The sequence below is a fragment of the Gavia stellata genome, chromosome 17 (assembly GCF_030936135.1).
Source record: "Gavia stellata isolate bGavSte3 chromosome 17, bGavSte3.hap2, whole genome shotgun sequence".
Lineage (NCBI taxonomy): Eukaryota > Metazoa > Chordata > Aves > Gaviiformes > Gaviidae > Gavia > Gavia stellata.
Window position 1 is genome coordinate 10785053 of NC_082610.1, and position 12214 is coordinate 10797266.

The 12214-nt window shown below is 36.1% G+C and overlaps 1 protein-coding gene across 1 annotated transcript in view; it reads left to right on the plus strand.

Annotated features, from left to right (window-relative positions):
• The window catches only part of PPFIBP2 (PPFIA binding protein 2), an 88610-nt gene that overhangs the window by 59987 nt on the left and 16409 nt on the right, over positions 1 to 12214 (plus strand). Inside the window, exons 6-10 of the mRNA XM_059825999.1 lie at positions 1512 to 1604; positions 4084 to 4192; positions 5737 to 5769; positions 7501 to 7562; positions 10044 to 10119. Of these exons, the coding sequence (XP_059681982.1) occupies positions 1512 to 1604; positions 4084 to 4192; positions 5737 to 5769; positions 7501 to 7562; positions 10044 to 10119 (373 nt within the window). The remainder of the gene's footprint in view (positions 1 to 1511; positions 1605 to 4083; positions 4193 to 5736; positions 5770 to 7500; positions 7563 to 10043; positions 10120 to 12214) is intronic.

The window sequence follows — 12214 nt, forward strand, 5'->3', positions numbered from 1 at the left end:
ATACAGTTTCAGGTAAGACTGTCTGAAATGTATCCTTTGTTTTGTAATGGTAATGTTAAAGTAAATGTGAAGAGCCATAATAAAAATAATCTGCTTGTACCTTTAAAATAGCAAATCCAACACATTTTTGTTTATTATCTGACATTAGCAGTTACTAGAAAAGCATTTTTGAATTTACATTACAGATCCTAGTTGTATTTGGTTAAAACTATGTCACATGTCAAAACAACAGCTACTTTGCATAAACTGAAGGTGGAATGTTACTAGTATGCCTGAAAAAATCCATTTTAATACTTGCTTTTAAATCAGTTTAGTTTAGTTAACGTATCTCTTTGGTTAAAATTTGGATCCCCAGAACTCATTTTATAAATAATCTGCTTACATTCTGAGGGAGTTTTTCAGTAATTCTTCTCATAGGTCTATTTTACAAAAAATAACTCATTTGGATTATGATGCCTATTTTGAAAATAGTGCTATTATTTCTGAGCTTGCCTCTGTTTAGAACTAATTAGTGAACTATTAGACTACAGTACAAGCTGCGTATTGGGGAAATAATCTAAGAGTCAAATCTGGGAGTCATTCAAAATAAACATTAATTTAATCCAAGATACTAGTATGGCTGCTTAATGTATATACTATACAGAATTCCAAAATTGAGTTACACTTCCAAATTTTTCCATTCCTTCATTTCAAGACATTTGGTCTCATCAGAGCTCCATCAGGGATTTAATAATGTTGTCCTTCAGAATGAACAATAAGATACGGTTCTAACAAGGAAAGGGAGAAGGGACATTTAGGAGACAACTTTGTCAGAGGGATAGATGGAAAATGTTAGGAACCCTGGTTGGCTGCAGCTCTAGGCTGCATAATCTCAGTTTGCAAAGTGGCAAACATCAATGCTGAAAGTAGCATATTTGTAGTTATAGTTGACAGTACATGCATGGTATTAAATATCTGTAACTTGCTAGATACTATTTAGTCTGAGTGTTACTTTTCTTGGCAAGTAGCTTCAACTACTGTTTTACTGTTACTGTCTTCCCCCCTGGTTGGGGAGAGGATTGTCACTTTAATGAAAGTTAGTAATGCTTTAGCACTGCATTACTGCTTACTTTGAGGTGGCTAAAAATCAAAACAAAACAAAAAACCTAAATCAAAACAATAAAAAAAAAAGCCCAACTCCCCCCCAAAAAACAGTAGTTAATGTTATATGAGACTGCAGTTGTGGATTTTTTTGGCTCATTTTCACTGAGAGACACATGGCTTCACCAGGCTCAGCTGCATTCCTTAATGTGACTAAGAAATTTGCTCATAATTTCAGGTGGAGGGTTTGAGAAAAGTATTCCTATCTGTCAATTCAAAAGAGTTTTTTGTCTTCTTAGACTAGGTCACAGTTTTTTATGTGGTGGTTCAGTGTTCATTACTGTGTGGCTCATGCATGATCTTTAATTCAGCACTGTGGAAAATCAGTATCTACTGGAGTAATCTTACTTTTAGCTGCTGTTCTTTTGCAGGGTTTGCTACAGGAACTTAGACACCTCAAAATTAAAGTGGAAGAACTGGAAAATGAAAGAAATCAATACGAATGGAAATTAAAAGCAACTAAAGTAAGCAGAATACTTGGCATTTACTAATGACAGGTTTATTTCAGCTGGAAATGGATACACTCCACTTCTCAGCAATATTTACTCTTCTTACAATTGCCTTGTGTCAGGGTCTACTATAAAGTCAAGTTATCTTCAACCATCTTTGGAATAAGGATTTGGTAATTTGGTTTTGTAGCTTCTTTTTGTGCCTTTTGCTCCCTCCCTGTAGTTTCCAGTCTTCTACCTTTTTTATAATTCTTATTTAAAAAAAAAGGCATTTTGACTTGCAAAAGACTTGTTCTGAGGAAATGCTTCTTTGAAGGTTTTCTTTTATTTGTGTAATGGTGACAAGCCTCTGGGGAATATTCTTTCCAGACTGAAGAGAAGAGATGTGCAAAGTTGGTTGGGTGTTCACTTACTATGGAATTTATTTTAAAAGACGGTAAGCCCAAAATACACCATTAGATCATCTGCTTTGACTTCATGTATATCAAAGTGCATAGCTGCCTTACCCTTCTGTTGACCTTAAATCCTGGAAAGCTGTTGTATCTTAATCTGGAGAAAGTCGACATTTGAAACATTTCATCATTTTCCCCAGTAATTAATTTTTCTAGGTGAACATTCTCATTGTTAAACAGTTGCAGTTTATTTCTAGTTTGAATTTTTAGCCCTTTTCCACTAAATTAAAAATCACCTTATTATTTTTCCCTCTTGAGGTACACTTTCATGCTGTAATCGCATCTGCTTTTGTTTGTGTAGTACTATAATCCCTGTTCGTACGAATGACTGACTTTTTTGAGTTGTGGTTGGATATTGGAGAAACATTTCAAATTACTAAACTGAGTTTTCTTTTTAATACTTGATAGCTTGATCCAGAAACAACAGATAGCTATTATTTGTGTTAGCATTTCTTTCTTTTGAGAATTCTTAGATGAATATTGAAATGTTGCTATCATGTCTTTTTTCCTATTAAGATAATAGCTCTCGTGTCCATGAAAATGCTTTCTCTGACGTGGTGGAAATGAACAGTCTTTGGGAAAATATTTTCTCAAGCAGTGTGTGGCCAGCTGCCAAGACAGATAAAGATTATGGAAAAGTGTAGGAGCAGAATGAAAATAAGAAAGAAGAGTTATAAAACCCATTGAGTAAGAGAAGATACAGGACTAGAAAGGAAGAAAAGTATAAGGAAAGAGAGAGGAAGAAGAAAAATAATTGTAAAGATGACAGGAATGAAACATTTAAAGGAGAAAGAGCTGTGACATCAAATAGACCAGGGGAGGCAAATCCAAATCTGCTATTAAGACATTTGCAGCTTTTGTCTTCCTGTTGCTCCAGCTTCTTAGATGAGAAATAGGAGTATTTCAGTGGCTGGATATAAAAAGCGTATTAGTCACTGGAAAGTGTAAGAGCCCTTCAGAGATGCAACAAGGCAGATTATTCTGTTCCGTATGGAATTGCAGGCAGAGTGGTGATCTTTTGCTGCCATCCAGCTGCTTGCTTCCTGGTGAAAATAAGTTTGTGTATTAGAGTAAATGAGTCCATGTTTTTCCCTGTTTGCATAATGTTGTTTGGTGTTTTGCATTATTTTCCTGCTTTATTTTAGTATTTTGGGAAACTGGTCATAGAGTGATTTGGTTTGTTTCCTTTTTTTCTTTAACTGCAAGGAGGTTTGGTATGCTTTTGCTGGGGGAAATGCAGAATATTGCATTTAATAAAGGCTTTAAGGCTGCTGAAGAAAATCTTAATGAAGCTCCTGACTTAGGAAAGCATGCTGTTGACAGTTTTTCTCATAAATAGGAAAAAGAGATGAGAGTCACTGTATTTCAAGCTGGACAATCACAGAATTCTTTTTACTCTGTACTGTTGAGTCTTTAATGTGTAATATTCTATCCCAATCTAGTTTCAGCACAAATTGCAGTAAGTGTAAATGAACACTGATATTTTCTGCATATATGTGGTTGTTTTCCAAGCCATGCTTTGCTTCTAGCCTATTTGCTCTAGTATCTTATGTGAGGAAGAACAGTTTTCTTATGCTGCTGAGAAGAGGGCTCAGCATTATTAGATTCTCAGTTATATTAGTAAGTAGTAACTAGGATAAAAAACAACAGTATCTTTTTTTAAAATGCTTTGTTATCTTTTAGTGGTCTTCATGCAAAACTCAGGACTTGCCCTATAATAGTCACTATTATATGACCAGTATTGTAGCACTGAGAACTTTCCAGAATTTCTTTACCTACATGAATCCTTGAAAATCTTACCCTTCTGTAAGTCTCTCTTCTCCGAAAGATAATTGCATTGGAAAAAGTGAGCTTCTGTAAAAGGCATAGGATAGTAACACCATGAAATATGTAAGGTTGTTACAGTGTTTATGGAATGTCCTGAATTGGGAACAGGACATCAATCAAAGTAAAGTGTTATGCTTAGAAGTCTTCTAGTTCATAGGAAAGAATCATAGAGAATCGGTGACAAAGTTATTCTGAATTTTTGTACTCTCTTTCAGGCTGAGATAGCCCAGCTTCAAGAGCAATTAGCTCTCAAAGATGCAGAAATAGAACGCTTACAAAGTCAGCTATCTAGGACCTCATCACATAGTGAAGTGGCAGAAAGAGGTAAGAGGAGGGGAATTAAAATTAAAAATCCGAATCTCTACTTTAACTTCACTTTGGTAGTAGCTTGGCTCAGTATTTCAAAGGAACACAAGGAGATACAAGAATGGACTTACAGAATTTATTTTGGGAGGAAAAATGGTGCAAATTTATTTTGTCTTCTGGTAGAATAGAGGTCTTTAATATGTGACATTCTATCCAAATCTGGAGGCAACAGAAATTGCAATAAGTATCCTAAGGGCACCGAAACTTTTTCTACTGGAATTTTATTTATAATTTGAAAGACTCATTGTAGTTCAGCAGGAATATATTTTTTGTTTATACCTTCAAAATTTCTTTGAAAAATCTTTACAGTTTCCACCTTTTAAGAGAAAAAAAAAAAGTCACAGTAGTAGCTAAGCATAACCTTTAAATGTCCAAGCATTCTAAAATATAGTCATTGATTCGCAGCTTTCCTTTCTTCAGGACTGTATCTCATTTAGGCTCCCTCTCCTATGAAAGGCTGGACCAGATAGTCTTTCAAGGTCCCTTCCAGCCTGGGCTGTTCTATGACTCTATGATATTGCAGGTTTCTGTTTTAAATCTGCACTGTTGATACAGATCAATGCAATAAACCAGTTTGTTTAGCCTTTGGTCTCAACCAGTCATGTCACAGTTCTCTGAAATACTGACACCCTGGAGCTTCTGTCAATGGCTGGGCTGTGAGCAAGATGATATTAGTGACCTTTTTCTTGTATAAGACTGACACTTGTCCATGCAGGAATATTTGTGTGTAGTTTACCACAGTGCTTCAGCTTAGCTGCACTAACTTCTTTTGTGGGTGTTAACCAACACTTCCAAAGAGTGCCCTTGTTGAGATGTGACTTTTCAGGTGCTGTGCTACCTTTTTCTCAGGGCTTACCAAGAATCTGCTTAGAGGGATTAATGTAGATGTGCCTTTTCTAGAAAAGACTCTGTATTTTTACTGTTGTTTATTGCAAATAAGTGACTTAACATATACTTGGTGCTGATTTCACTCAGCTGCAGAGCTTGTGCATGTAGAGAACTGCATGTCTAACTAGAAAATTAGTTTGTCTAACAGCAGTGTTTTGTAGAGGAACTCTTCTACTAATAGAATTTGGTATTTTTTATGAGATTCCCAAACTATTTGGGATATTTCAAGGGAATCATAGTGGTATGACAATAAATCAAGAGCTCAGCAACTTTTCACTTTCTAGTAGTGTTTGTTACTGTTCATGCTGAAGATAGGTGAAACTCTCCTTGACTCCAGTGGGAGAAGAATCAAACCATGTACAGATTCTTTAGGCTACATTTAAGGAAACCACTTAGACTATATTTGAATGGAAACAGTATGAAGCAGTAATAATTCTTCTGCAAAAAAAATATTACTGATTTATCAGATTTTTAGGTCGTCTTCTCAAATAAAGTTGAAAAATAATGTCAGTGTACTTGTACTCTAGAATGCATATTCTAATTAAATTGCAGAATTTATCTAATATGTGCTTTTTCTACATACTTTATTTGACTCTCACCATTTACCATCGTAGAGGAAGTTTATAGGAGAAGGCTAAAAGAAAAACGTAAGCCTTGCAATTCACTTTTGGCTTTATCTCACTGTTCCTTTCACACAAATTATAACTCAAATGCATTCTGCAGCAATAATTCAATGTTTGTTTAGATTTGGCTGTCTAATTGTAATATACATGAGACATTGCTTTCATTGCTTGCAGCAAGCAGACAGCTACTTGCCCTGTTTAGTAAGATTTCACTTCAGGAAAAAAAAATCAGAGGTTCACAAATCAGGTAGTTGGACTTCAAAGGGACATTGTCAAGATTAACAGAGCCAAAACTTAACCTTTACCTCTTTTTATTTGTATATATGTAAACCCCATATTATATCTGGAAAGATGTCTTTAATTGAAAGCCTCCTTCCTTGGAGGGGAAGGATTTGGGCTTTTTTTTTAATTAGTGCACTAAATTAAAAAAAAAAAGTCTGAATAAAAATGTCTCCATACTTGATGTTGTTATAAATATTGTAAGTAAATTTTGCTTTAATGTGTTTTAAAAATACCTTGACACCAGTTCTCTTTGAAGTCTAATATTTATAACGAGAAATCAGTAGGACTGTGATTTTTAAAGGCTTTTTAAAAATCTTCTGATTGCTTGCCCACGGCCTGCTGGCTTTAGTTTTTGATTTGGCTGTGTCTGTGCATGTCGTGTGTTACTAAGTGTTCTCTTTTGCAAGAGAAATGTTTGCAAAGTTCATTTATGTGTTTCAAAACTTAATCATTACAAAGTGTGTATTTTTCAGAATGACTATAAGAAAAACTAATTATAGTTTTGGCCAATAGTCTAGATATGACATTGTATGTTCAACGTTTAGTTGTAAAACATTTTTTTTAAAGATGCTTTTTGGCAGTATTGATTTTCTTTTTTCTCTCACTTCATGCCTGCCACATCTGGTTTTCACAGTCTTTTGTGAAACAAGTGGGTCTGTTTTAATGTCAAAGCATGTATTCTTGAGTGGCAGTTACAGCAGATAAACTATTTCAGGTTCTGTCTCCATCATCTAGACTTTATTTAGTATGGGTTGGTACTGGAGGACTTGCTAGGAATTGTGTGTGAAGAAATGAAAGATTTGGTTCGGCAAAGTTAGGATGGCATGATTAACAACCTCATAAATTTTCAGAGAGTGTGTTTTAATTGTTTTTGATTATAACATTCCTGAATAACCTCTATCTTGTAACACTAAATTGTGTGTGAGGCAATTCTGTATGAGCTCTTGATGTAGATTTTAACTCAGTTATTCATACTGAAATGTGTTAAGAAAAAAAAATTTTAAAATTTTCCTCATATCAAACTAGGTTTTGCTATTTGTCATTTCCAAGTTTCACGAATGTCCTTGAACTGCTTGTCATAAGCTGGCGAATATTTTTCCCAGATGGAATATAATTAATTTTCAATCATACCTGAAATTATTTCCTTAAAGGTATAACAGAAAACAAACTCTCCTCTTCTGCAAAATAAACTTCAATGTTTCTTTTTTTTATCTATTACTTGACTTTTAGAATGTAAAATAGTATTATGTAGCCTTTTACAAGCAAAACCAGCATGTTTGTGTTGTGAGGTGCTTTTAATAGTTCAGCTTTTGAAAAGTGCTAAGGTAAATGTAGCTTAATAGTACATTTGCCATGCCACTGACATGGTTTTGGTTACTCATAAGAACATAGGGAGATCATCTCAAAACATACATTGTTTACACTAAATATAGCAAGTGTATTTTCCTTATAACATTTTAAACACATTTCTAGATCAAGAAGTTCAACGGTTGAAGATAGGAATGGAATCATTATTGGCTGCAAATGAAGAAAAGGTGAGAAAATAATCCTCGTTCTACATAATAAGAATGAAAAGATGGTTTTGAATCTCTGTAATGATCTGAATAACCTGCTTTCTGTAAGCGTGGTATTGCCCTGATTTTTGGATTATCCCATGAGATTGTGACAGGTTGATTTTTAAATAGAAAGTGTGGCTAACCTTGCTGCAGAACTTGGGAGGCTCATTAGATTCCACAGGGGAGTAGAAAGCCAAGGCTGTAATGAGCAGAATCTCCTGGTTTCTGCTCTTGAAAAGATCACTAAGGTTTGGTCATCTCTGGCAGCTCTGCATCTTCCAACCTAATCTGAAGTGCATTGATATACCCAGTTTAGATTGTGATGTTAAAAGAAAGTCAAAGTGGCCTTTGAATCAGACTCAGGTTTTGGGAGAAAGGGACCAGGATTTAAAGAGACAAGGGTAAGAAAAATAAAAACTAAAAAAAAGGGAATACTAAAGGAGAAGAGGAGTGGCATTAAAACCATTTAAATGGCTCAGCGTTGGAGGATGTTGAATCTCCACCTTCAGATGCCATTGACTTACTACATAAACTGTTCCTTATTTTTTTGGGGGGGGGAGGGGCTGAGGGGGATTAATTATTAAGGGAACTGTAATTCTTGTTTTATGATAATGAAGCAGGCCACAGGTTTTTCCTTTATGGTGACACACTCACGTATGATCAAATAGACAATAATATACATCCCTAACAGCTTCCTTTAGTGCGTGAGGAATCTGGACAGGGCAATGTTAATGCTGGAGAGCATTAATGTGACTCTTAACAACCTTTAGTTCTTAAAAACTCAAAAAGCCAAAATTTACATCAGGAAAATAAAAGACATGGCACTATCTCTTGCCAAAGTTATTCCAAGTCTGCATAAGATTTTTTAATTTGAAGGGAAAACAAAATACTGTTGCTTAATGTCCTAATATCTGATACACTCACAGGGAAAGGAGGGTTATTTCCTTGGAAATTGTAGTGTTTAAACCTGATGACCCACAGCTTCTTACATGTTTAATGTAGAGCTGTTACCTTCAATAACAGTGCAAAATAAAATATTTTTCCTGAGGGAAAATAGCTCTAAATAGCTTTTGGGATAACTCTAAATATACCTTGTGTCTTTAGGACAGAAAGTGCTCAACTAAGTTGCTAGTAAGTGCTGCACATACTTCTTTTTTAAAAAACTGGCTGTGTTAGTCTCAGGTCTTTGCTATGAAGAAGAACCTATTGCTTCTATCCATAGTTGAGATAACTGGGTATCTATTTTAGGTGTCTCTTGTCTTGTGTATACTTGCTAAGGCAAGGGAGGATCAGCATCATCTACCATTCTGTTATGTGGTAAAAGTCTGGTTTCTTTGTGGTTACTCCTACAACTCAGTTGATACCTGCTGTGACTGTAATATAGCATACGTGTACTGGCGCAGATTGTAATTGAAATAGCTCTGACACTGACCTAGGTATGGCAGTGCAGCAGCTCAGTATCAGCTAATCACTTAAATACTTACCAACTTCCCTGGAAGGTTTTTTTTTTCCCAGTGCCCACTTCTCTGCTTCTGTGGTTTTCCTGACACCTGCTTGTGAAAAATAGTTCTTTATTACTTGCTTGGGTTTGTATTCAGTGCTCTGTAGTCTCAGCACTGGGCAAGATTATTGCCCAGGAACGGTTAAGAACTGGGGTCAAAGAAACAGGACACTGTAGGAGTGCAAATTGCAAGATCGCACACTTAGTGACTGATAGCAAGAATTTATTATCATCGGGGACACAATATCATATATGGAAATGAGAGAAATGACAGATCTAATCAATTAAATAAAGACTACTACCCATCACTATGTTGTATCTGTGCAAAAGGCAAGTGCACTCCCTGAATACATTAATCAAGATGCTTTCCATACATAATAGGAAAGCATTGGGTATTGGAGAAAGAGTGGAGTGCTATAATGCATCAGACGTTCATAAGACCTCATTTCTTTGGTTCTGTACAGGTTTGACTGCCTAAGTTCAAAAAGGTGTGTTCAAAATTGGCGTACGTGTAGATGTGGGAATGCAGAACATATCCTACAAGAGAGGATTAAAGACTAGGTTGTTAAACTGTACAAAACATAAACATGATTTACTTTATGATTAGAGGTACAATGCTAGCAAAAAACAAACACTGCCCACTTCAGGCAGTTGAGTTTCAACTCCAGAATATTCCTTTGACTCTTAGAAGTAAAAGCAGAGTTCTAAATTATGCTTCTGTAAATAACTAACTTACTAATAATGCCAAACTCCTCTGGTTTCCTTGTATCTGTAATTTCACACTGTCAGCAAATCTTATGTATGATGGCAAATAAAAGCCAAGAAATGTTCTTTACAAGGCATGTGAGAGACCTGATCCTCCTTTCTGGAAAAATCACAGAAATGAATGTGTAATACAGTGTTTGTGCAGGTTAAAAATGTAGGATTTAAAATATTATTTTATTTAATGCTTTTCACAGGACCGTCGAATAGAGGAGTTAACCCTATTGCTAAGCCAGTACAGGAGGGTCAAAGAGATAATGATTGCAGCTCACGGTAAAATGTCTTGTGAATAATTTCCTGATATCGGGTCTTTTAAAAACTGCATGCACTACAACTGCTATTTGTTGTCCTTTTAAATATATGTGTATAGTAATATGTACTTCATTATGCATACATTTGTATCATGTTGGAGTGCTATGAGAGCGAGTATACACGCTTTCAGATACAGAGAGAACCACAGTATGTCTTGACCAGGCTTGTGTGTTATTGCTGTAGTTTGTGGAGATTTCCTTTTTGTTTCCTATGTTGTAGTCAGTACAAAAAAAATAGGGTCAAATCTGTCTGGAGATCTGGTTACAACATTACTATCCAACAAGACTTCTGTGACTGAATCTTATGCTCGACTCCATAAGTCATAACCTAAAATTTCTTCTACATCAGTTAATAGTAAATCCTCCCTTGGAGCCTAATTTTGGTGCCATATGTTGTTTTAGATGGTGTCATTAAGGATTTTGATTGATAAGGAAGAATGACTGGTGAGATTACTGCTCTGGTTGTACAGCTGTGTGAACTGCTCATGAGTTGGGTCTGAAGCACTGCAGTTTACCTCCTTATGTGCCAAGGCAATCTGAAGTCAGCAACTGCTCTCCTTAAAACACTTTGCTATACGCATGGCAGTGGTGCAGGAGCTTTGGTTGCAGAACTCCTACATCCATGTAGCGATGGCTGGGTGAGCAGCTGAGGCCATGGTTTTATTAGCTACTTCATGCAGTCCTGTCCCTCCTCGCTGATGGGACTCCTGTAAGTCCACAGTGCGGGCCTATGACATACGTCCTTCGTGGCCATACTTCCTTTTTTACTGGAGTGGAGTGGGTCTTAAGACAATCTTATTTTAAGTTGCCACCTTAGTTTTCAGTACTAAATTTGGTCTGGGAAATGGGACCTTCTGAAAGGACAGTTTTGTTCAATGTACATCATCACATTAACAAACACAGTATTTTCAGGTCTTGTATGGCAGAATGGAAACTTGTATTTAACACACAAGAATAGGAAACATGTGGCAGGTAAATTTCTCTCTGAATGTTCATTTTAAAAAAAAAAAAAAAGTCTCTCACTTGAAAGTGTTCTGAAAGGAATTCCAAAGGTATGATTGTAGCTTTTGGAGACATATTGACATTAACTCCCAAGATAGCTACACCACTGTTAACCTGAAAGTAGGTGCTCTCAACAGTAACCTCTGCAGTTCCACTCTCCTTGGCCACATCCTGGTTGTACATATTTAAGTGCACCATCCCGCTGTGGGACATGGCTTTTGGAGGACACTTGTGTGCATGAGCAAGGAGCAAGCCATGATACTCTGGATTATTGAGTTGGTGCTGCAGGGAGTATGATGGTGTTAATGTATGCTAGTATAGACGTTCAGGACAGTGTAAATAAAAACAGTGATGCTCAGCATAATAAAACAAAAACAAACCCTGAAACCTGTGTGGGAACTAGATTGTATGCTGAGATTGTCCACACTGAGGTGCGTGCATATTGTGATGGCTACAATATTATCACAGCCGAATGAGCTTGTTACCTTAGGTGTGTTGGAGGGAGTCTCTCGTTTAGGTTGCCAAGAAATCTCACGGATTGATTTTTTTGTTGCTGTTGTTTCTAGAGGTGGGTTTTAAATCTCTGCTTAAAAACTTTTGGTAGAATCAATGGGTTGAAATCTTCTATCTCTGATAACTGTTTCAAGTAATTACTTGACAGAAACACAATATATTGTAAGCATTTCTTATTTCTACTTAAGGCAAGCTACAAATCATGTTGAGAAAAGATGACTGACTCTTCACCATAGGTAACAAGTATATTTAAAAAAAAACCAAAAGGTGCTTTGTATTAAAGTAGGGTAGCTGCTTGATTAAAGTAGGGTAGCTACAGTTGAGTAAAATGTAAAGGAGCTATCCTGAACTCTTTTGGTTTCAGTAATATGTGCTGAGGGGCTGTGTACTGGGAACCATAGCATAAGTTTCACTTCATATCCTGGAGGACCAATGGTCAGCATCAGGGTTGTTGGCAGTCTTTGTAGCTGAACAGCATGATAACCAAGCTTATGTCTAATGAGTTTTCAAGTAATATTTCTTCTAATAGTGCCAAGGCTTAA